At 49.2% G+C, this 25283-nt stretch overlaps 1 protein-coding gene across 1 annotated transcript in view; it reads right to left on the bottom strand.

Annotated features, from left to right (window-relative positions):
- EPHA8 (EPH receptor A8) overlaps window positions 1–25283 on the bottom strand; it is a 108153-nt gene that overhangs the window by 7113 nt on the left and 75757 nt on the right. Inside the window, exons 4-13 of the mRNA XM_029578794.1 lie at window positions 20787–20942; window positions 18429–18764; window positions 18100–18224; window positions 14709–14871; window positions 11829–11925; window positions 10048–10115; window positions 6627–6752; window positions 4443–4628; window positions 2523–2584; window positions 533–742 (exon numbers count right to left, since the gene is read on the bottom strand). Coding sequence (XP_029434654.1) covers window positions 533–742; window positions 2523–2584; window positions 4443–4628; window positions 6627–6752; window positions 10048–10115; window positions 11829–11925; window positions 14709–14871; window positions 18100–18224; window positions 18429–18764; window positions 20787–20942 — 1529 coding nt within the window. The remainder of the gene's footprint in view (window positions 1–532; window positions 743–2522; window positions 2585–4442; window positions 4629–6626; window positions 6753–10047; window positions 10116–11828; window positions 11926–14708; window positions 14872–18099; window positions 18225–18428; window positions 18765–20786; window positions 20943–25283) is intronic.

Genomic DNA, 25283 nt, shown 5'->3' with positions numbered 1-25283 from the left:
CATTTGTGCGTGAGGTACAGCTTCCCAAACCTATCCTAGCAACCCAACAGCTTTTCACATTTTCAGGATATACGTACATGAGATAAATGTGAATGAACTGGGTCTGCAATGTATGCAGATTTATCTCATGCGTTTTTGTACTGGATAATCTTTGAAAACCCGATTGGCTGAGGGATCAGTAGGATAGGTTTGAAAAGCCCAGGACTGAGGACTACCTGAAGCAAATAAAAGGCACTTATGTATTTGGGCGAATAGATGTTTCTGGAAAGATCTGCAGACAGAGTTGAGCAGACCATCTTTGATGGGTCCTCCTCCAGTACACACCCAATATCTTCTGGAGGACTTTGACAAATATTTTCCTTTTTTAAGGAATATTTCCCTTTGCGACTATTGCTGTTGAGCTTTTTGGCTCCATTTACCCCTCCAGAGGCAAACGCCACCCTCCCCCCGCCATTTTCAGGAAACTCAAGCATTGCATTTTCATAAAATAAATAAAAATAAAAATCCCTGTGGTCTGGTCTCTTGGACTTACTGTGGTGGTATAAGCTGCATCAGGATCATCTTCCAATATCCTGGAGAGGCCGAAGTCAGAAACCTTGCAGACCAAATTGCTGTTGACAAGGATGTTGCGTGCGGCCAGATCCCGGTGCACATAGCCCAGGTCGGCGAGATACCTCATGCCAGAACCAATTCCCCTCAAAATGGAAACCAGCTGTATGATGGTGAACTGCCCGTCGTGTTTCTGTGAAAAAGAAGTGGGTGATGAGGAATCTGGGGACATTGCCATAGGGCGTTTACTAACCAGAGAGCGAAGGAGCCGGATCTGCTCACCAGGTCCAGTATAAAAGAATCGTTTTCCACCCTCACAGCTGTTAAAAAATAAAGTCTTCCTTGAATGAATCTGGTGGCAAAAGGCAGAATTCAAAATAGTGCACACAGAGCAGTGCACCGAGGCTGCAACAGAATCAACAGCACAACATAGAAAAACCCCAGCCCTTTCCAACTCGGCCTCAAACAGGCCAGCTCTTTGGGACAGGTACCCCTTCTTCCCTGGGTCCTCCCAGTACCTGTTGGGGAGATGTACTCTGTTTCTCTCTCTGTGAGTCTTGGGCTGACTTTAGCTGAATCAGACCCTGACTGGGGAGAGCTCAGTGAGGGGGCAGTGAGTGAGGGACCCGTGAGGCTGTAGTACTGGGGAGAGCTCAGTGAGGGGGCAGTGAGTGTGGGACCCGTGAGGCTGTAGTACTGGAGAGAGCTCAGTGAGGGGGCAGTGAGTGGGGGACCCGTGAGGCTGTAGTACTGGGGAGAGCTCAGTGAGGGGGCAGGGAGTGTGGGACCCGTGAGGCTGTAGTACTGGGGAGAGCTCAGTGAGGGGGCAGTGAGTGTGGGACCCGTGAGGCTGTAGTACTGGGGAGAGCTCAGTGAGGGGGCAGTGAGTGTGGGACCCGTGAGGCTGTAGTACTGGAGAGAGCTCAGTGAGGGGGGCAGTGAGTGTGGGACCCGTGGGGCTGTAGTACTGGGGAGAGCTCAGTGAGGGGGCAGTGAGTGTGGGACCCGTGAGGCTGTAGTACTGGGGAGAGCTCAGTGAGGGGGCAGTGAGTGTGGGACCCGTGAGGCTGTAGTACTGGGGAGAGCTCAGTGAGGGGGCAGTGAGTGTGGGACCCGTGAGGCTGTAGTACTGGGGAGAGCTCAGTGAGGGGGCAGTGAGTGTGGGACCCGTGAGGCTGTAGTACTGGAGAGAGCTCAGTGAGGGGGCAGTGAGTGTGGGACCCGTGAGGCTGTAGTACTGGGGAGAGCTCAGTGAGGGGGCAGTGAGTGTGGGACCCGTGAGGCTGTAGTACTGGAGAGAGCTCAGTGAGGGGGCAGTGAGTGTGGGACCCGTGAGGCTGTAGTACTGGGGAGAGCTCAGTGAGGGAGCAGTGAGTGAGGGACCCGTGAGGCTGTAGTACTGGGGAGAGCTCAGTGAGGGGGCAGTGAGTGTGGGACCCGTGAGGCTGTAGTACTGGGGAGAGCTCAGTGAGGGGGCAGTGAGTGTGGGACCCGTGAGGCTGTAGTACTGGGGAGAGCTCAGTGAGGGGGCAGTGAGTGTGGGACCCGTGAGGCTGTAGTACTGGGGAGAGCTCAGTGAGGGGGCAGTGAGTGAGGGACCCGTGAGGCTGTAGTACTGGAGAGAGCTTAGTGAGGGGGCAGTGAGTGTGGGACCCGTGAGGCTGTAGTACTGGAGAGCATTCAGCTTCATGGCTGTGATCTTTCCAGTTGCAGAGGCCATCACTAAAATTGGCATTAAATTTCCACAATTTGGCAGACAGGCCAACGAGTAAACAGGGCTTAAATCTGTATTTCCCTCTCCTTTCTGGATGTGGCCTCTCCAGAGCAGGCTTCAGGTGGAAGAATCCTACCTGGCCACTTTCCCTAGGGAGAAAACGCACAATTTCACGTTTTAGTGTTGTCAGACAGGACCTTTGATGAACAAAGAAAATGTGACCGAGATAAGCAGATTTTGAATTAGGAAAGCTCCTTACCCTTAGGTATGAATCTAGGGAGCCATTCTCCATATATTCTGTGACAATCATCACCAGTCTACCTACGCAGCACAGGAAAGACGGAGTTAATTTAGGAACCTTGATAAGGTCTGACTGTCACCCCCTTACCAAGCAGCCTTCATGAATTTGATACCCGAGATCATTTACAAAACTCCTCCCCCTCCCCCATCCATTAATTGCCATCACTCCAATCCAGCCAGACCTGGAATCCACTCCCCCGTTCTTACAACTCTGAAAACGATAGCCACAGCCACCAGCCGCTCCTTCATTACTGTTCATCACTAGGGTTGCCTGGCTCCAGACTTTCAAGACAGGTTGATCCAGACCTGGTCTTACCCCATTGCATATTGGGACTTATTCTAATTTACCTATTGCATTCCCTAAGAAAATGAAGACTATAAATACTTGCATGCAGGGGAGTAAAACCAGGACTGGATCCACCTGTCCTGAAAATCTGGAGCCAGTTGGCAACCCTACTCATCACACCTTTTACCGTACTAATCATCTTGATAAGCATATAATTAATGTAAAGGAAGAGGAACCAGACGCCAGGGAATGATCGCCTGGAATCTACAGCTGGTTAATTTTTTATACCTGGTGCCGCCAGGTCTCGCTAAATTTTGTGGTCCTAGAGAAACGGCATAACTAGCCTATTGGCACATAATTTACATCTTGCCTCACAATCAACAAACCTGAAGCTCCCCCACTCTGTAATTCAATCTTTTGAAGAAAGCCTACATCGTAGAGCTGACCTTCTTCCTGCTGCAGCCCCTCCTCTCCCAGGCAGCAAGCAAGGAACAGATTGGGAGGGGATGAAGTTGAGAGTACAGCGGACAGGAAAGAGCCACTCCTTCCTTAATCCTGCCTCTTTCCCCCCTGTTAATTCCCCTCCCCCTCCTGAAGGGAACAGGAAGAGAGTGGGATGAAGTTGGAACGGACAAATCAAGCATACAGAATGGTTGACTCCTCAAAGAGCTCTTAAACCAGACCAAAGATGATTTTTGATATAATTCCTGGATAGAGTACTGATCCGTTTAGAAGAATTTCATCTTATACAATGGCTCTCGCAGCTGCATGTGTGGCCAATCATACACCCAGGTCTTTGTCAGCTGACGCATTTTGGAAGTCTGCAGCTGCCTGAGTTCCACAGCTGGCAAAGACAGCATTCATTTCAATTAACAGTTTGAGAAACTGCTGATGCCCAGGGCATTTTCAGCATACATAAGCTCATATATTCAGAGAGACGGCATGGATTTTCTCAAGAAAATACTAAAAGGATTCACTGCATTTCAATTCAAAAGAAAAGTGACACTTCACAATTAAAAGTTTGTAGCATTATATCTTGAAAAACAGCTGATTTTTGTACGTGGTAAATTTTGCTTTTGTTTATAGTTTACATAGTGTTTAAAAACAATTGACTTTTTTTTCACAGAGAGATATGTAAAACTTTATGCAAAATTATGCTAATTTGTTACAATGTATGCAGAATTTTGAAAAATCTGCTACAGATTTTGCTAAGTCTTGCCACAGAACCTTGAAAAATCTTCCAAACAAAACCAGGACTGTCCCTCTACCTTGCAGATTAAAGAACCCCCCTCCCTGAGAGAACGGATTCTAAGCCAAAAGAGGCAGCACGGGAAAACTGTTTGCAGTTCTATGCACTTCCCTCCAATGTGGTTGGGTACCAGCAGTCTTACCTTTAGCAAACCAGGGCCAGGACTTTCCTACTCTAGAGTACAGAAGGGGGAAACCGTTCAAAATCGGAACACATGAGACTTCCTGAGACGGCCACACACTTCCTTCATCTTGAGACAGTCACTCAAGAAACATCAAGTTATACGGTACTCCTGGAGTCTACCCCTCCTGAGGCTTCCCCCCGAAGGTAATTTTCACACATACTTCTTGTGACCACCCCCTCCAGGTGGATGACGTTGGGGTGATCGAACTGCGCCATGATGTTGGCCTCGCTCAGGAACTCCCGCCGCTGCTTCTCCGTGTAGCCCGCCTTCAGCGTCTTGATGGCTACGGGGATCTCTCTCTTGCTGGGAAGCTTTAGGCGGCCATAGCAGACCTCCCCAAACTCTCCTGCCAGGGAAAGAAAAGGGTAGGCGCCCGAGTCAGAAATCATCACAGGCCCAGCGGCGCTAGGGGTCCCAGAGAGCTGCTCTCACGAGCACCAGGACCCTGATGGAGCCCCTGAAAGGGCCCAGAGAGGAGCTCCCAGGGCGCAGAGACCCTGGCAAGCCTCTAACTTGGCAGCATCAGGGACACTGTTATTTGTAACTCCATTTCCTGGGGCCTTTTTTAATGCAATCTGCCGTCTGGATCCATCAAGCCCCGCCTATGGGTGAATGCCCACAGGAGGGGGCGGAGCCGACAAGCTCGGCCACGGTTTCAAATGGCCATGCTCAATTGCTCTTGCACGGGTGTGATCTTTACTGCATGCTGCATGTGTCTGGTAGGGTTTTCCTTAGTAACACAGTAAATGGCAGCTGAAAAAGACCATATGGGCCTATACTGTCTGTCCAGTTATGATTTTATTGTAAAAATTGTTTATACCACTATTGTAGGTAATGCCATTTGTTCAAAGCAGTATGTACAAAACACAAGTCTACCTCAGTCTGGGTTACATATATATAAACCATTTCCATTAATAACATACAGACTTTTCTACCTTTCTCCTTAAAGACACCTTCTGCGATCCACAGGAAATAGCCATGTTTTAACCTTCTTTCTAAGCATCATATAATCTCTCCAACCTTAGGCGTACCTTTCCGACCACATCCTATTCTGAAGGTGTGTCCTTAAAAGTCGGAACCTATAATAATGCCTCCTCATTTGATCTCAACTGCCTTCGTATTTGGTACCAACTGAGCAGCTAGTTAGTCCTGTCTCCCTTCCCTAAAAATTAAAACCAACGTTTGAAGCCGGCAGCCAATACAAAATTTTAAGCCTTGGCTTAGCACTCTCTGCACTGTACTGGCAGAGCTACCGGCTGACTGGGGGGGGGGGGCTTGCTTCAGGGTCCCGTACTAGCAGAGCTGTCAGGCTGCTCTCGGCTCCCCGTTGCCTCAGGCTCTGTACCACCCTCAGTCCCTGAACAGGGCCTCTCCTCTCTCCTGGCCACACCTTAGTCTTCTCCCTCCTCGATAGCAGGGGGTGCTGGGCTGCTTCGGGTCTACTCTTTCTTTCAGGGTCGCTCCTCTAATTTTGCTCCCTTCTCCTTATTTGCCGCCCCCCCCGTCTTATACTTTCCAGCTGATAAATATGCATAAGCTCATGCATAATCATGTGGTGGGTGGAGGGTCTTTGCCGCATTGCAGGTCTTTTCCCCCCTCCCATTTCTTTGGGGGGGGGTCCTTGCTGCTTTGCTGGTTTTTCCCCCCTTCCCATTTCTTTGGGGGGAGGAGGGGGCCTGCCACATCTTGGACCAAAGGCTGGATTGCCAGCTGTTATGCCAGTGTCAGCATTGTCTCAGACTGCCCCCCCCCCTTCTTCTGAGGGTGGGGGTCCTTCTGACCTCTGGACTCCCTTGGCCGATCCATGACTCTTGCTTATGAGCTTAAGTTGTTGCATTATCCCTCTGCCTTGGTTTTATTTTCACAGCACAGGAGCATGCAAACAGGCAAATCTTGATAGCATCCTTCAGTTCTGGTTTACGGTTTTCATCTGGCCAAAGTTTCTTCTTTTCCAGCTGTGTCAGGGTTTTGGGGGCCTGCCAGTTTTTGTCTGCATACTTCTTTGGCTATTACGATTCATTTTGGTGCTTTCAGTGGTAAAACATGGGTCATCTCCCTACACACTTGAGAGGACAGGACTGCCCTCCGCGCAAGATCCTCCAGAGGAGTTTGCGCAGCTCCTTTTTTTGCCGCCTGAAGGAATCTCCGTGATATTATGAGAGAACCACAGGCTGCTCCGTACCACCCTCGTACCCGGAAAGAAGAGCGTGACGGAGAGAGAACCGCCTTCAGGGATAAGGGACAAAGTCACCTTCAGGAAAGATTGCCTCTTCCTTCTAGATGCAAGTTTACCAGAAATGAAGGGAACGAGAGAGAGAGAGAGAGAGAAAACCAAGACACTCACCTGACCCAATGACTTTTTCAATCTTAATCCTAGAAGCTTCTATTTCTCGAGCAAATTCATGCACGCCCTGGCCGGGGTCTTCGTAGGTGTGAGGGTCCATGTAGAACTTAGACTCCGGAAACGTGACTTGTTTATGTCAGGGGGAAGAGAAAAACAAAGCACATGGCAGGCTGCTTATTATAAATACCATTACGTAATAGTGGGAGAGAGTGGGTGATGGCGAGAGTAATGGGTGGGGAATCACAGGTTCTTCTCTACCTGGTGCTCGTCGTGACCATGGGCAGGTCACACATTCTCCCACTGCCTCAGGCACCCAACTCAGATTGTAAGCTCTCTGGGGAAGGGACTCATCTCACCTGTTTGCAATCTCTTGTAACGTAGCCAGATTTAAGGTGCTGTATATAATGGTTGTCATAATCAGGTCAATATTCAAAATGTTTGGCCAGGCGACTTTTGGAGTTGCCCGGACAGAACCTGAGATGTGAATATTTCCCCCTGCTCCCTGGCTGAATTTTGTCCAGCCTGCTCGTTACCCAGGCAAAATTTAGCAGGGTAGAAACGTCTGGTGCTGGGCAGTGCAGATATTTCGCATTACCCGGCCAGAGTTATCCGGGGCTGATCCTGGAGGGAAAAGAAAAGTAGCGGGCTGGAGGCATCCCAGATCCTTCCTCCCTGCCACCCGCAAGATAAAATACCACAGGGGGCCAAGTTGGCACCAGTATCCCCATACCCACCCCCAAGATAAAGACAAGTACCAGTTCTCGGCTACCCCGAACTCCCCCATCTCCTACGTGAAATCAGCCACCCCGCCCTTGGTGGGGGCAGCGGAGGCTCAGCTGAACGTTGCCCTCTCACAGCGAGTGTTTATCCCCCCCCCCTCCCCAAGCTGCCTTCCCCATACCTTATAATCACATGACCAGGAAGTAATGGGGGGGTGGTGACAGCAACTGGAAGGGGGAGATGGCCTCGGGGAGAGGGGGAGGAAGGGAAGAGGGGAGGGAATGGTCCAGCGTAACAAGAAGATGATGAGTAGATGGCATGGGATGTACAGAAGAGAGAGGAGGGGGATGAGTAGCAGGAAAAAGACTTCATTTTGATCTGATACCAGCACTGCCCAAATTTCTGTCTCACCACGTCAGTCCCTCGTCCCGTCACCCAGGTGTCATATTTGGCTCAGCCTTCGGCCTCACTCAGGAAGCTGAGCATTAAACCTGTGCGCTTGATTTCCGCGCATGCTTTAAACGCTGAGATTAAAATATTCTCTTAGCTGCTGATGCAGTAAGCTAAGGCTATGCAAGCAGAATGCACATTTTAACTCGGGAAGTGGGTGGGCGTCTCTCATAGGCAGATTGCACTCTGGATAAGTGGGGGCTTGATTTATCAGGCTATCTGGCGCAGTTCGCTGTCTCCACTTACCCAGATAAGTCAGTACTTACTCGTGAAGTGTTTCTCTGACATTTATTTTCTGGGGGTTTTTTTTTTTACAGGTTTTAAGTACCAGTGCACAAGCACTGGAAACTCAACTCCGTCTCTGACTCTCGAGTTAAGAAAGACAGAGGTCATTATTCAAACACAGAATAGCAAAGTTAGCTGGCTAACTTTGGAGGCATATTTAATAGCACAGCTGCACTACTGAATAAAGCTGGCTTAAAGCTGATTAACTATAGCTGCTTAACTTTAGGACAAGTCTCTGGCCTGACCAGACTTAGCCGGCTATTTCATCTGGCTAACTCTGAATATTGGTGTTAGCTGGTTAACGCGGCTAACTCAACTCCTCCCAGTTACTCTCCTGGAACGCCCCTAACTCAGGGACTAATTTTCTATTGCTTATCGCATGCGAAAAGTCCCTTTTCACGTGCGATAGCTTGCTAGGGGCGGAGTCGGGGCAGCGCTGGGGAGGAGTCGGGCCGGCACAGGGAGGAGTCGGGGCGGTGTTGGGGTAGCGCGCTGAATAACTGCACCCTTTATGGTGTCGCTGTTCAGTGCGAAAGCCGGCAGCCGGTGCACCGCAGTGGTGCGATGGCTGCCGGCTTTCTCAGGCCCCCCCACCCTGTTTTCGCTGGATTCACCATTCTGCGGTAGAATGGTGAATCCAGGCCTTAGTTGGCTAAATTCTAACTTATTAGCTGCCTAGAATTTAGCTGGATATGTACCCAAATATTCACAGATGGCTAATTTCTGAGTTAGCCGGCTAAATGCTTTTGAATATGGAACCTCCAGGTGCTTGGCTGGCGTAACTCTCTGCTTCGGGGAGGACTGCTTGCTTAATGACCTCAATCACATGGGATTTCCATGGGAGGACGCTAAATAGTACTCCCATGTTAGAACGCACATTTTGTGAACTTAAAACTCCTTGCTGCGTTGGCAGTAAAGTTACGCTCACAAAATGAGTACTCAAATGAGGGAAGCTGTGCATTGGCCAGAACGCACCTTTCTGCATTGGCTTGTGAGCTTTTATCCTGGAGGGTTTCTCCTCATGTTGGATCACTGTAGGACAGTGGCATTCACGTCCAGCCCTGGGGGGGGGGGCCGCAAACAGGCCTGGTTATCAGGATACCCCTAATAAATATGTACGACATACATTTGCATACGATGGAGGCAGGGGGCATGCAGATCTATCTCATGCATATTCATTGGTGATATCCTGAGAACCCGACCTGCATGGGACCCTGGAGGGCTCGGAGTGAATACCACGGCTGTAGGAAATTAGTGTAAGTGCATGCTGAGCTCCCATTTAACTGACTCCCTGCTCCAAAGAGAAATCTACTGTATGTCAGAGGAAAGGGAGGCTAAGTGACGTGCGGAAGGACACAGCCTGAGCAGTTTAAGTAGCCTGGCAGTAGTGGCTCTAGTGCTATAAGCCTTGCAAAGCACAAGCAGTCCACTGTGCTAATTAAAGGAAAGCTACAGGACCCAGATTCAGGAGGGCGAGGTTTGGCTCATCCTGGCTTTTTGACACCACCCCCCTTTCCGATGCATTGCGGGACTTGGCAAATTAGGACTACAAATCCCAGAATGCCCTGGGATTGGACACTGAGAACCCAGGGCGTGCCACAAAGCCTTCCTCCAGAAGCCAGGTCTTGCCACTTTCCACCTAATTCATTTTCGTGAGGTCCTGGCCTGTTTGTCCCACGTTGCAGACACAGACGCAGTACCTCACCTGGGGGAGGGAAATTCACGGCATGAAGAGAACACGAGGGTCCCATGCAGGCCCCGGGAAAGCCATGACCCTACACAGCCACGCTGCAGCACCCGGTCAGCCCACGGGGCCAGCGAGTGTACTCACAAACTGCAAAGAGAGCTCATTTGTGGACTTTCCTCTCCCTCCTGCGCATGCTGTGGATGGGATGGGATGCCAGGGCATGGTGAGGCTGTGCCAGGCTGGTGATTATGCACCGTGCAGGGTCGTGCCCTCACTCACCCTGTCCGTTCTCGTACTGCTGCTTCTCCTCCTCGGGCTCTTGGAAGGCCTTGCTGTACCCGCAGTGCCTGTGAGAGGAAATGCAAGGGGGAAGGGCTAATTGCGTGTCGTCAGTGGGAGGACAACTTTGAAAGCAATTTACAGGGTGTTCTGATCAGCTGCTTGAAAACTGCCCTCTCACGATGTGCCCAACGCTCTGCCCAATGTTTCCCGGCTCACGGACTATTACCATATCGAGGTGGTGGTTCCACAAGGGATGCATTTAGGTCAGGAGGAGAAAAGTAAGCATGGAAGTGCACTTTTCCACAAAATTCCGCCCACAGAAAAAGCAGATGCAAGTGACTTTCCATATTTTGTAACCACAACACATTCAAAAGTGAAAGCACCACATGTACTGTCACTTTAAGAAATGATGCAAGGCCCAGAGGTGAAAAGCGCATGCCACTTTTACTCCCTGTTTGAAAACTGACACTCATAAGAACTGATGGTGCCTCCCTGAGCCTCGGAGCACAGAGCTGTGCAAACCTACAGGCCCAATTTCCAATCCCACCGCTGGCACCATCAATTTACTCAGAGCTATGAAAACTACTGGTTTCACTCCATTCCTTTCAATGAATCATTCAGAGCTGGGACACCCACAGGCCTGGCTTTCAATCCAACTACTGCCACTACCGTCCCTTTGGCAGCCAGCTCTATGGTAGATACCTGATAGTATAATGTTGGAAAACTTCCAGACGGGTGAAGAGAAAAATTCAGAGTTATTGTAAAGGATTAAGCATAGACTGCTGTATGTACTGGGGTCCATTTACGTTATCCATCTAAATGACTTTTGAATATCGTCTGTGAGCAGCCTTGAGGCTCTCACAGTGCACCCACGTTCATGCCCGTAAGTGGCTCATTCATCCAGTGCTGTCTGTCCTCAACCCCTTGTTCTACAGACGACTCCCTCTTCTCTTACTCCACCCTCTATACAGTGCCCCCCGCTCCCACAATCCTCTCTCTTCCCCTCTCTTTACCCCACAAATCTCCTTCCCTTACCCAATTTCTCTCCAAACCCTCTCTGTTCCCTTGGTTATCTCGCCACCTACCTGGTGTCCCTTGCTTCCTTCTCAATTCCCCTATAATAGCCTTCTCTCCCCAGAATCCCCCTATCTCTCCCTCCTCCTCCCCTCCCTAGTTAACCTGCACAGACCCTTCCCCTCCTCACAATCTCCCCATCTCTCTCCGGTCCTGTTTTCCTGCCCATCCCCCGCTGCAGGTGCTCCAGTGACAGCAGCTTCTCCCTCGGCGCTCTTATGCCCAGGTTGCCACTAAAAGCTTCGATGCAGTGAGAAGCGTCATGGGGGAACGGCATCTCCAGGCATGAGGCAAGGTGAAACCAGGACTGTCTCCCATCTCCTCTTCTGGCCTGTAGCTTTTCTGGTCATCCCACGAAAGCCTGGCCACAGACAGCCACGGACACAGAATATCATTATTATTACTTAAGCTGCCGAGATACTTCTTCGCCCTTGTGGGACAGATGTGCAGAAGGCACGACTATCCGGACCGACGTGTATCACTTGGTAAGTTTGTGCAGCACTCTGGCGCACTAAACTTGTGACACCCCCCCCCCCCAGCTAGCCAGATGTTGAGCCCTAAACATGCCATCCTGCCAGATGTGTGTTAGCAGGCAGCTCTGTGCGATGCAGGGTTGCACAGGCGTGTCACCGCAGATCTGCTCCCCCCCTGTCCTGCCAGCTACGCATTACCGCACATCTGCACCCGCCCAGCATTTCTCGTACCTTTTTTTGCAGATCAGAAACAAGAGGAGAATCACCAGCCCTGTGATCAGTGCCAGGCAGATCCAGACAATAGTTATAGTGTCATAGCGCAGAGCCCCTGCCAGAGAGAGAGAGAGAGAGAGAGAGAGACGAGCGGAGGGGAGGGTGAGAGCAGGAACTGAACACATCACATCTCAGTACACAGAGTGAAGTGTGAGAGAAACATCAGGACGCAGCGCACATGGGTGGGGGTGGGGAGGGGTGGAGAGAGGTAGGAGCACGGTGAGCGACAGAGTGAAAGAGAGAGGTATAGTGAGTGCGCACAGTGACAGGGAAGAAAGGTAGGAGCAAGGTGAGCACACACAGTGACGGTTGAGAGAGACAGGAGCACGGGGAGTGCTCACAGTGACTAGCAAGAGAGAGAGAGAGAGAGAGAGGCGCACAGGCAAGGAAGACAGGAACATGGCGAGTACATGCAGCGATAGGAGCACATGCAGTGACAGGCAAGACAGGCGCACAGGAGCACAAACAATGACAGGCGAGATAGGAACACGGTGAGCGCATGCAGTGACAGGCATGACAGACAGGAACATGGTGAGCGTATACAGTGAGAGGCGATTCAGGGGCATAGCAGCACACGCAATTAGGCAAGGCAGACAGGAACACGGTGAGCTCATGCAGTGACAGACAAGACAGGGGCACGGGAGCTCACGCAATGACAGGCAAGGCAAGGGCACAGGAGCACATGCAGTGTCAGATGAGACAGGGGTAGGGGAGCACATGCAGTGACAGAAGAGACAGACAGGGGCACAGGAGCACATGCAGTCACAGACAAGGCAGACAAGGGCACAGGAGCAAATGCAGTGACAGGTGAGACCGGGGTACAGGAGCAAATGCAGTGACAGGGGAGAGACAGGGGCATAGGAGCAAATGCAGTGACAGACGAGACAGATCGGAGCACAGGAGCAAATGCAGTGACAGGTGAGACAGATCGGAGCACAGGAGCAAATGCAGTGACAGGTGAGACAGGGGCACAGGAGCACATGCAGTGACAGACGAGACAGTCAGGGGATAGGAGCACATGCAGTGACAGGGGAGAGACAGGGGCATAGGAGCACATGCAGTGACAGACGAGACAGACAAGGGCATAGGAGCACATGCAGTGATAGGGGAGAGACAGGGGCACAGGAGCACATGCAGTGACAGGGGAGAGACGGGCATAGGAGCACATGCAGTGACAGGGGAGAGACAGGGGCACAGGAGCACATGCAGTGACAGGTGAGACAGGGGCACATGAGCACATGCAGTGACAGGGGAGAGACAGGGGCACAGGAGCAAATGCAGTGACAGGTGAGACAGGGGCACAGGAGCACATGCAGTGACAGGGGAGAGACAGGGGCATAGGAGCACATGCAGTGACAGACGAGACAGACAGGGGCATAGGAGCACATGCAGTGATAGGGGAGAGACAGGGGCACAGGAGCACATGCAGTGACAGGGGAGAGACGGGCATAGGAGCACATGCAGTGACAGGGGAGAGACAGGGGCACAGGAGCACATGCAGTGACAGGGGAGAGACAGGGGCACAGGAGCACATGCAGTGACAGGTGAGACAGGGGCACAGGAGCACATGCAGTGACAGGGGAGAGACAGGGGCACAGGAGCACACACAATGACAGACAAGATAGACAGGAGCATGGGAACACAAGTAGTGACAGGCGAGACAGACAGGAGCACAGCGAGCCCCAGCTGATGCTTCTTGATGTGCTGATGTTACACACAAGTCCCCCCATGGCTGCCAATCAGAGTAAAGAACAAGGAATTGCTTTTCTAGTGCTAGGCTCTGTGTTTCTTGTGATGAAACTGGTCACCTCTCAATAAATAGCAGCAATATTTACAGAGTGTTGCTTATGTGTACAGCCCTGCGTATTAAATAATTCACATTTGTACAGTGTCCCTGTCGCTAAGAACTGAGCCAGAGCTGGAGGACGCTAAGGGGGTCGATATTTAAAAGATGTAAAAGATCACAATCAGCTTTTAACTGTATAAATCTTAGCTGGTTAGATACCCCTGCTGTCTGGCTACTCCATCCACACAGACGGCAATCTTAAAGCTGAGTTACTGGACAAACGTTAAGTGGTATACTTTGTCTGCTCTGCCACTCCTGAATATTGACCCCTGAGTGACTCGCTCAGGGCCACATCATGAACAATGGAGAAAGGAATGGGACGGTGCTACTCCTTGGGAAGGGCAGGTTGCAGGCCACGGGAACATGAGGCCCTAGTATTGCACTGCCAGTCCCAGCTGTTCCATGGGGAGCGCAGCATTAGAGGTCCCAGGAACAGGAGATCCTAGTGCTACAGCACCAGCCCAACCTGCTCTCTGGGGAAGGCAGAGAGGCCAGAGAAATGCAATACCCTGGGCTGGGCCAGCTATTAACACTACATGCAGAGAGATGTCGAGAGGAGGCTGGGACTCCTTTTTAACAGCATGCAGCACCGGGGCTCTGCAGGGGTAAGCTAGCTGAGGCCAGACTCATTGGATGTAGGAATGGGCACTCAGCATCTCATTCTAAGCCCAGACTCCAGAGCCCCCTGTAACTATCCTGGTCAACCTGTGGATGATCGATGACCTTGGGAAGAGCTTTGGAGAAGGTCTCAAAGTGGACAGAAATAGGCCGTGCTGCTGCACAGAGCACCCATGGCCTGCCAATTACTGTGTAAATCCCAGGCAGATCAAGTGCCAGCACTGGAGGTGTTATGGGTGTCCTCAGGGATCTGCAGCTTCTGGCGCTCCACAATGTGTCCCTTAGGGAGTCTACATCTCTGCGTCTACATCCCTGTCCTATAAACAGATGGTGGGGATTGCTCTATACGCCAGGTGGCAATCTCTGTCACTTACTCGCTGACCCCGTCTCCACCTCCAGGGTCTGGCTGAAGCGGCCGCAGCCGGCAGAGGTGCGGGCGCGCACCTGGAAGAGGTAGCGGGTAGAAGGCTTCAGGCCAGAGACGGTGGCCCTGGTAGCCTTGGACTTCAGAGTGGAGTAACTCTGCATTTCCTTGTCCTGCGGGGACACAACATGGCACAGTCAGGAGGAGACCCATCTCCCAGGGATAGAACACAGTACAGTCAGGAGGAGACCCATCTCCCGGGGATAGAACACAGCACAGTCAGAAGGAGACCCATCTCCCGGGGATAGAACACAGTACAGTCAGGAGGAGACCCATCTCCCAGGGATAGAAGACAGTACAGTCAGGAGGAGACCCATCTCCCGGGGATAGAACACAGCACAGTCAGGAGGAGACCCATCTCCCGAGGATAGAACACAGCACAGTCAGGAGGAGACCCATCTCCCGAGGATAGAACACAGCACAGTCAGGAGGAGACCCATCTCCCGGGGATAGAACACAGCACAGTCAGGAGGAGACCCATCTCCCAGGGATAGAACACAGCACAGTCAGGAGGAGACCCATCTCCCAGGGATAGAACACAGCACAGTCAGGAGGAGACCCATCTCCCAGGGATAGAAGACAGTACAGTCAGGAGAAGACCATCTCCCGGGGATAGAAGACAGCACAGTCAGGAGGAGACCCATCTCCCAGGGATAGAAGACAGTACAGTCAGGAGGAGACCATCTCCCAGGGATAGAACACAGCACAGTCAGGAGGAGACCCATCTCCCGGGGATAGAAGACAGCACAGTCAGGAGGAGACCCATCTCCCAGGGATAGAACACAGCACAGTCAGGAGGAGACCCATCTCCCAGGGATAGAACACAGCACAGTCAGGAGGAGACCCATCTCCCAGGGATAGAACACAGCACAGTCAGGAGGAGACCCATCTCCCGAGGATAGAACACAGCACAGTCAGGACGAGACCCATCTCCCAGGGATAGAACACAGCACAGTCAGGAGGAGACCCATCTCCCAGGGATAGAACACAGCACAGTCAGGAGGAGACCCATCTCCCAGGGATAGAACACAGCACAGTCAGGAGGAGACCCATCTCCCGGGGATAGAAGACAGCACAGTCAGGAGGAGACCCATCTCCCAGGGATAGAAGACAGTACAGTCAGGAGGAGACCATCTCCCAGGGATAGAACACAGCACAGTCAGGAGGAGACCCATCTCCCGGGGATAGAAGACAGCACAGTCAGGAGGAGACCCATCTCCCAGGGATAGAAGACAGTACAGTCAGGAGGAGACCCATCTCCCGAGGATAGAACACAGCACAGTCAGGAGGAGACCCATCTCCCAGGGATAGAACACAGCACAGTCAGGAGGAGACCATCTCCCGGGGATAGAAGACAGCACAATCAGGAGGAGACCCATCTCCCAGGGATAGAAGACAGTACAGTCAGGAGGAGACCATCTCCCAGGGATAGAACACAGCACAGTCAGGAGGAGACCCATCTCCCGGGGATAGAAGACAGCACAGTCAGGAGGAGACCCATCTCCCAGGGATAGAAGACAGTACAGTCAGGAGGAGACCCATCTCCCGAGGATAGAACACAGCACAGTCAGGAGGAGACCCATCTCCCAGGGATAGAACACAGCACAGTCAGGAGGAGACCCATCTCCCGGGGATCGAACACAGCACAGTCAGGAGGAGACCCATCTCCCGGGGATAGAACACAGCACAGTCAGGAGGAGACCCATCTCCCGGGGATAGAACCCAGCACAGTCAGGAGGAGACCCATCTCCCGGGGATAGAACCCAGCACAGTCAGAAGGAGACCCATCTCCCGGGGATAGAACCCAGCACAGTCAGGAGGAGACCCATCTCCCGGGGATAGAACCCAGCACAGTCAGGAGGAGACCCATCTCCCGGGGATAGAACCCAGCACAGTCAGGAGGAGACCCATCTCCCGGGGATAGAACCCAGCACAGTCAGGAGGAGACCCATCTCCCGGGGATAGAACCCAGCACAGTCAGGAGGAGACCCATCTCCCGGGGATAGAACCCAGCACAGTCAGGAGGAGACCCATCTCCCGGGGATAGAACACAGCACAGTCAGGAGGAGACCCATCTCCCGGGAATAGAACACAGCACAGTCAGGAGGAGACCCATCTCCCGGGGATAGAACACAGCACAGTCAGGAGGAGACCCATCTCCCGGGGATAGAACACAGCACAGTCAGGAGGAGACCCATCTCCCGGGGATAGAACACAGCACAGTCAGGAGGAGACCCATCTCCCGGGGATAGAACACAGCACAGTCAGGAGGAGACCCATCTCCCGGGGATAGAACCCAGCACAGTCAGGAGGAGACCCATCTCCCGGGGATAGAACACAGCACAGTCAGGAGGAGACCCATCTCCTGGGGATAGAACCCAGCACAGTCAGGAGGAGACCCATCTCCCGGGGATAGAACCCAGCACAGTCAGGAGGAGACCCATCTCCCGGGGATAGAACACAGCACAGTCAGGAGGAGACCCATCTCCCGGGGATAGAACACAGCACAGTCAGGAGGAGACCCATCTCCTGGGGATAGAACACAGCACAGTCAGGAGACCACCTATCTTCCAGGGATAGAACCCAGCACAGTCAGGAGGAGACCCATCTCCCAGGGATAGAACACAGCACAGTCAGAAGGAGACCCATCTCCCGGGGATAGAACCCAGCACAGTCAGGAGGAGACCCATCTCCCGGGGATAGAACCCAGCACAGTCAGGAGGAGACCCATATCTGGGGGATAGAACACAGCACAGGCAGTAGGGAACCCCAGAAATAACAGGACAGCATGAGGCAAAATAGGACTCCTATAGCACTATAAAAAAAAAAATAACATCCTTAGAGAGGGAATGCACTTGTAGCAGAAATTATGCTTGGCGTGCATTTTTTAAGAGAGGACTTCTCTCTGTGTCATATACCGGATTTAGCTGTAACAGAGTCCTCTCCCCCTGCTCCTCAGATACCCTTGTGCAGCACTCAGTAAGGCAGCGGAAAGCTCCAGTATCAAACCCTCTTTTAAATGAACATTACCTAGGATTATGAAAAGAAGGCGGAGGTCTAGGCATAGGGATTCTTCCTTCACAGGCACTCTTTTTTTTCCCTAGGGATGGAGGAGGAGACTAGATGGCTGCTGTTGCGTCACTGACCGGAGCGAACGAGGAGAGGCAGAGGTCACGGCCTACACGGGAGCCAAGGCTTGCAAACAGGCGCAGAGCACCACGGAGCTTCCGCAGCACATGCAGACAGACAGATAACGAGGCGCCTCGGGTTATCCGTCTGCCACTTAGTGACTGGAGCTAATGCCTACACGCCAGGCAGAACACAATAACGGCCACTGTTACCTTTTCAAAATACTTGACCTCGTACTCCAGGATGATGCCATTGGGCTGGACTGGCTCATTCCAGAGCAGCGCGACACTGTTTTGCCCCGTGCTCTCCTGGCGAATAAGGGTCACCTGTGATGGAGCTGTAGAACAAATCAGAAGCGAATTTCAGCATCCTGGGGGACCTGGACTGAAGAGCACAATGTACAGCACCAGGGGGGCACTTCAGTACCAGGAGCCTTGGGAGAAGCACTGCAGGGCACATTGTACAGCACTAGGAGGCGCTGCAGCGCCAGGAGAGCTACGCTTGCCGGGGGGGGGGGGGGGTGGTAATATTTGGAGCCTACCTGCCTGGTTCGTGGTGATGTTGACGGTGGCAGATCGGCGCGGCTCCAGGCTGAGGTCGGACACGCCGTTGACGGCCTCGATCCAGAAGGTATAGTTCATGTGAGCAAGGAGATTGGCCACCGTGACAGAGGTCTGCCCGAGACCCACCTGCTGTGGGACGAGTCGGACCCCGGCCCCGCAGGCCTCACACTGCCCCGCATCCCACGCGCAGCGCCTGCAGATCACGTCGTACACGATGTCGTTGCGCCCACCCTTATGCAGGGGAGGGGACCACTCCAGCGCCACCGAGGTTCCGTTTACACTTGAGACCGGGCTCACCGGAGCAGACGGGGGACCTGACAGCAGAGGAGACAGGTGTAAGGAGGAGAGAGCTGATCACACGAAATACCAAGAAAATGTGTCTAAGCAGTACCGTGGACTCCCTTTCTGTCCAGCTCTCATCAGATCATCATCATGCCTGGCCCTTCACCTTCTATCTGGTGCTAATCAGAGACTCTTTACACATGACCCTTTATTTATTTATTTCAACATGTCTTACCCGCCCTTCCTACGTTCAAGGCAGGGCACAACAATACATCCATAATAATTCACATCAGACAAACTATAATAAAACAACATTGGCCATGAAAGACACTAAAACAGAGTAACCCGATGTCATAAAGACAGAGGCAGTAATGGCAGTGTTAACCTTCAAAAGCTTCCTTGAATAGATGGGTCTTCAAGGCCTTTTTAAAGAGCTTGGACTCTCAAGTTTGTAATTTCTTTGGGGATTGAGTTCGTTAGGGCAGGGCAGGGCCAACTATGGAAAAGGCCTGGTTCCTTGTTTTGTCTATGTGTGCCGAGGGGAAGTCTAACAAGCTTTGATTGGAGGAACGTAGAGATCTTGAAGGATTGTGAAATTTCATAATTGCAATGGTCCAGGGGGGAATGCAAATTACTGATGAGCGAGTGGATAACGGTGATGAGTTTATACTGGACTCTGTAGAATATTGGAAGCCAGTGAAGGGACTGTAAAATGGGGGTAATGTGGTCACAGACGGGAGTGCCAGTTAAAAGGCGTGACGCAGAATTCTGGCCGGGTATTTATTTATTTATTTCTTATTTTTGTTGTACCGAGTTTCATGATAGGCATCACATCAACCCGGTTTACAAATAACAATGTGTGTAAAGTATAGCGTAACGTAATAAATATTTCCAATACAACTGTGAACTTTAAATACAGAGAATCAATTAAAAGGTGTGAGAAAGTTACAATAAAACAGGGAAAATTAACTTGGAACTATATATATATAGTATATATAACTATATATATATATATAACTATATATATAACTATATATATATATATAACTATATATATATATAACTATATATATATAGTATATATAACTATATATAAATATAAATATGTAATATAAATTGGAAGACCTATGAAGAGAGAATTATAGTAATCAATACCGGAAAAAAAGCAGGGCTTGCAGAACAGTTTGGAAATCTTTAAGCTAAAGAAATGGTTTGAGATGCTGTAGTAATCTGAGTTTATGATATGAAGTTTGTACCAGGTCTTTGATATGATTATTCATTGCGAGTGATGGGTCGATAAAGACACCAAGATTACGGATAGAATCTGAGATCGGAATACACTGGTTTCTGAAAATTACATTTTTTGGCAAATTTAGATCTGTAAATCTGGACAGTATCATGATTTCTGTTTTACTTAGATTCAGTACAAGCTATTTTTGATTCAGCCAGATTTGAATAGGGGAGAGTCCACCCTATCTGGTGCTCATTCTCTCCCTTCCCATAGGCTGTTTTCCAACTAGTACTCATCACAGACAGCCTTACCACTTTCTATATGACTCTCATTAGGGAAACAGCATACAGTATTCCTCTCCTATCTTCACTGATTCTTCATATCCCTTTCCATGTATAGGTCAAGTATTGCAGCTAGAGCAGGGATGGCCTTAAGGCAGGGCTTCCCAACCCTGTCCTGGGGACCCCACAGCCAGTCGGGTTTTCAGGATATCCACAATGAATATGCATGAGATACATTTGCATACCATGGAGACTCTGTATATGCAAATACCATGGAGACTCTGTATATGCAAATGTATCTCATGCATATTCATTGTGGATATCCTGAAAACCCAACTGGCTGTGGGGACCCCAGGACAGGTTTGGGAAGCCCTGCCTTAAGGGCTGGCGAGTATGGGGGCCTCACCTGACCCTGTCCTCAAAGGTGCCCACCAGGTACATGTGACTCCTTTGTTCAGCTACTCCAGGCCAATGCAAAATTGCTACACAGTGACATCTCAAGGGCCAGAAGTGACTTGTTGGGCTTGGTGTTACATACTTACGGGTGCAGGAGGCCGAGGGGAGATCCAGGGCAGCCCGGTAGTAATTGGGGTCGCAGTGGCAGACCTGCGCAGCCCGTGTCTCTGAGTGACTGTGTGCTGGACACGCCGTGCAGAGTTGATCACCAGGGGCGGATTTGTAAAAACCAAGCTTACAGGCTGCAGGAAACATGATGAGAAGTAAAACAAGTTAGCAAGTGATGCTAATGTGACACAGTAATCAATATAAATCGTCCAGTCCAACAGATGTTGCTGGGGCTTTAGGACATGTCCTACAATATAGCTTTCAATCCATCCTTCAATACAATCCATTCATATTGTGCAGGCCAACTTCTCTATTCCAATTTTGCTGTATGGTGTTTTGTTTAACCATCTTTTTCATTTTGCCATTCATGAGAATTATATTATTAACCACTTTTTTATTAATGGGCTTATATGTGTATTTATGCACATTTGTCTTTATTGCTATTTTATTGACTTATTCACTCCTTTTTTGTAAATCATTTTAATTATGCTCAAAGAAAGGCAATCAATCAAATACTAAAATTAAACTTATGAAAGATCCCCAAAGGATGACATCCCCTCTAATAAAAATTATTTGGAGTTAAAGGCATTCTAGGTCAAAAGGAGTAGTGGCCCCTATACAGGATGAGGGCAGTTGTCTGTGACCATACTCACCCATCTAGGAAGAAGCATCCATCCTCCTCAGGCTTGGAGAAGAAACCATTATTTGAACTTAGAAGTTGACCAAAAGAACTTGTAATCAAGAAAGGGATTTTTTTCTTACACCAAACAATTAACTTTTTGAACAGGCTTCCAACAGAAACAAGGACCAGGATGAATGCCTGCCTGGCAACCTCTCTAGAGGTTGGAAAATACAGGAAATTCCCACAACCCGTGAAGGCCAGAGGAAGCCTTCCAAAAACATGACATATGAACAAAAACCCACAGTCCAGAGAAAATAGAAACTCTTCTATCTCCCTCTTATCAAGGGCAAGTAGTGCACTCTATCTTCTTTCCTAACTGTGTCTTTGTCCCTCCGTCATCTTTCAGTGAATGATCAACTCAAACTTAAGCTCTCTGAACCAGATTATTGGTTCTCTTGCCTTTCCCACCATTGTTGCTTCAGATTCATGGTATCTTCTTAACTCCTATAAATACGGCTCACAACCCTAGTATTGGATAGACATTTGCACTTCCCTGCCCTCCTCCCATATTTACTTAGTCACAAACTCATATCTCTACAATGATACAATGTCTACTGGATTTGCTCTTTTACCACTAGCACTACAAAAATGTAAGTCCACGATTCCTAAGAGTTTGAGGTAGACCAAGCTACATCAGAACAAAGGTCCATCAAGCCTGGCATCCTGCTTCCAAAAATGATCAATCCGGGTCACAAGTACCCTGCAGATCCCAAAGAGTAGATCCATTCTTTCTCGCTCTCTCCCAGGGATAAGCGGTGGTTTTCCAAGTCTACCTGGTGAATAATGGCTTATGGACTTTTCCTCACTATCCAAAGAGCCCAGAATCTCCAAACTAATCAAACCAGGTAATGTAAGGAAATTCTCATCACTAACAAGTCATCTATAACCTTATCTTGCATCCGTAATGATCTATAAATTGATGCTGCATCAGCAAACCAGACAGCGTGCCCTGCAGTGCACGGGCTACCCGGACAGCTCAATCGCGTGCGGATCAACCAAGGTATCTATTTTAAAGAGTTTTCAATTGTAAATAAAAATTTATCTTACAAAAATCTACTTTTTGTTATATTTTTAGTTCTGATGAATTAATTATGATCCAAGCCCAAACCTCCTTTAAACCCCCGATATACCACATGCCTTGATCACATGATCTGGTGAGAAAATCCACAGCATGATGGTGCGCTGCGTGAAAAAATACTCTCTTCAATTTCTTTAAATCTGCTACCTGTTTGTTTCATGGAGTGTTCCTTAATCTTACTATTCTTTGAAAGGGTAAATAACTGCTCCCTATTTACCTGTTCCACCAGTCTCGTGATTGTATAAAACTCAATCATATTCCCTCTCAGTCACCTCTTCTCCGAGATGAAGATCCTTAACCTGTTCAGCTTTTCTTCATAAGGAGCCTTTCCATCCCCTTTATTGTATTGTAGGTATTCTCTGTACCTTTTCTTATTCTGCTTTATCTTTTCTGAAATGGGATGACCAAAACTGTATGCAGTACTCAAGGTGTGGTCGTACCAGGGATAGAGGCTGAGGCATTACAACACTCTCCATTTTATTCTCCATTCCCTTCCGGATCATTCATAACATTTTGTTTGCTTTTTGACCGTCGCCGCACACTGAGCAGAGGATTCCAATGGATTGTCCACATGACTCCAAGGACATTTTCCTCTGGGATGACTTCAGATATGGACATGGGTTAAAGCCACCCTCTTTTTGCATGAAAAGATATCTTTTGCTGAAGATCACAGGACTTTTTATGCTCATTCCTATTGCCTCTGATGAAGGTAGTTGTGAAACACGAATCATTTATTTTATTTATATACCAACATTGGATCTGAGATATCACATCGGTTTACATTCAGGTACTGTAGGTATTTCCCTATCCCTGGAGGGCTTACAATCTAAGTTTTTGTACCTGAGGCAATGGAGGGTAAAGTGACAGTGACTTGCCCAAGGTCACAAGGAGAGACAGCAGGACTCAAACGCTGGTCTCCTGGTTTATAGCCCACTGCTCTAACCACAAGGCTATAGGGCTGAATTAGCAGAAACAACATTTTTTCCTCCAAAGAAAAGAATACTATTTCATAAAAAGGTAAGTGCTGATATGTATATATACATTTGCATTCATTTTTAAGTGCAAAAAATGAAAAAAGAAAACTAATAGTGAGACCAATGATTATATCTGGAGCTTTTGTCATGCTTAAGTAGACGCTGAAGCTTTCTATTGGTTGTATACTCTTAAGCGAATCAGTATAAGCTGTTAATTTTATGATGACCTCTATTTCGGAAGGAGTATTGTAGATGTGGTTCTCCTCTGGTCATCGTGTTTAAGAATAACTTCTACATCATGCTCACCAGTCTATCATTTACCTAATTACTCCTGGAGTCCTGTTTAAGAATTGGGGTTACATTGGCCATCCTTCAGCCTTCAGGTACTGTGGCTAAATTTTAATTATAGATTACAGATAACTAATAACAGATCTGAAATGTCATATCTTTCTGAAAATTGAGATAAGTGCCATCCAGTTCTGGTGATTTTTAACTCTTTAGTTTTTTAATTTGTTCTATTATGCACATCTTGCATTTTCACAATGATTTGCTTCAGTTCCTCTAAATCATCACCATCAAAATACATTATGGTTTGGGTCTCTCTTCAACCACCTCCTTAATAAAAAAAAACAAAGGCACAGAATTCATTTAATTTTTTTGTTATGGCCTTCCTCCCTGAATACCCCTCTTGCCCCTTGGTCAATAAAGGCACATCAAGATTGCATCACTAATGCTCCATAACATCAAGTCATCCAGTGTCCGCCCTGTAAACTCTCCCATCAGCACAGAATATCCCCATCTGCCACTCACCCTGTAACCTCTCCCATCAATAAAGTATATCCCCTCCTTGCACTCACCCTATAACCTCTTCCAACAGCACAGAATATCCTCACCCAACACTCACCCTGTAACCACTCCCATCAGCACAGAATATCCCCACCCAGCACTCATCCTATAACCTTTCCCATAAGCACAAACTTCTATTACAGTAAGAAGCGAGACTCTATAAGGAGACTGTTGCTGCACTCAAGAGACTCTTAGTAGCCTGTGTAGCCTTGAAAGCTGCTTTTCGTTCAGGTATTGTGGTCTATGGATTCCAGTTTTCTCCAGGTCCAAGAGGTCTTCTGGAGAATGGCTGGATAGTGAATGAAAATAAACCAGTCAGGTCCCCCTGGCCATGGGTCCTGCACGCTCTTCTCCCACTTCTGTCACAGAACTGCCTTTTCCCTATCAGCGGACAGGCTCTCTCTTATTTAGCTAAGAAACATAACCCCTCTTCTACTTTCTCCTTCCAATTTTCTTCCAGTGCATTTCATGGAAATGTCTCTCTTCTTTCCAGTTTTTCTCTCCGACAGTCTTTCAGCTGTTGACTTGCTAAGTAACAGATGGCGCCCTCAAATGTTTTATAGTGGCTTTAATTACAGAAGGCGACCAACACTAGGATCGTTGCTTAACAGTGCCTCAAAATACAAACTTGCCTGTTTCTTGTTTCTGTTGTGGCTTTTGGTTGTTCTTACTCTTAGATTTCCTTTCCCGTTTGTCCCAATATTCTTATATTTTAACATTTCCTTGGATATCAGCAAGCATATTATTAATTTTGTCAGGAAGTCAGATAATTAAGACCAGAACAGCATGCAAGTTTCAATGCAGAAATGTATGCATTGTGTGTTTTTATTCTGTGCATTTCGAATCTTTATGATTGTTTGGGTTTTTTGTACATCGCTTAGATTCATGTTAAGTG

This window comes from Rhinatrema bivittatum, chromosome 15 (assembly GCF_901001135.1).
Source record: "Rhinatrema bivittatum chromosome 15, aRhiBiv1.1, whole genome shotgun sequence".
Lineage (NCBI taxonomy): Eukaryota > Metazoa > Chordata > Amphibia > Gymnophiona > Rhinatrematidae > Rhinatrema > Rhinatrema bivittatum.
This window is presented reverse-complemented; position numbering and strand designations above follow the sequence as displayed.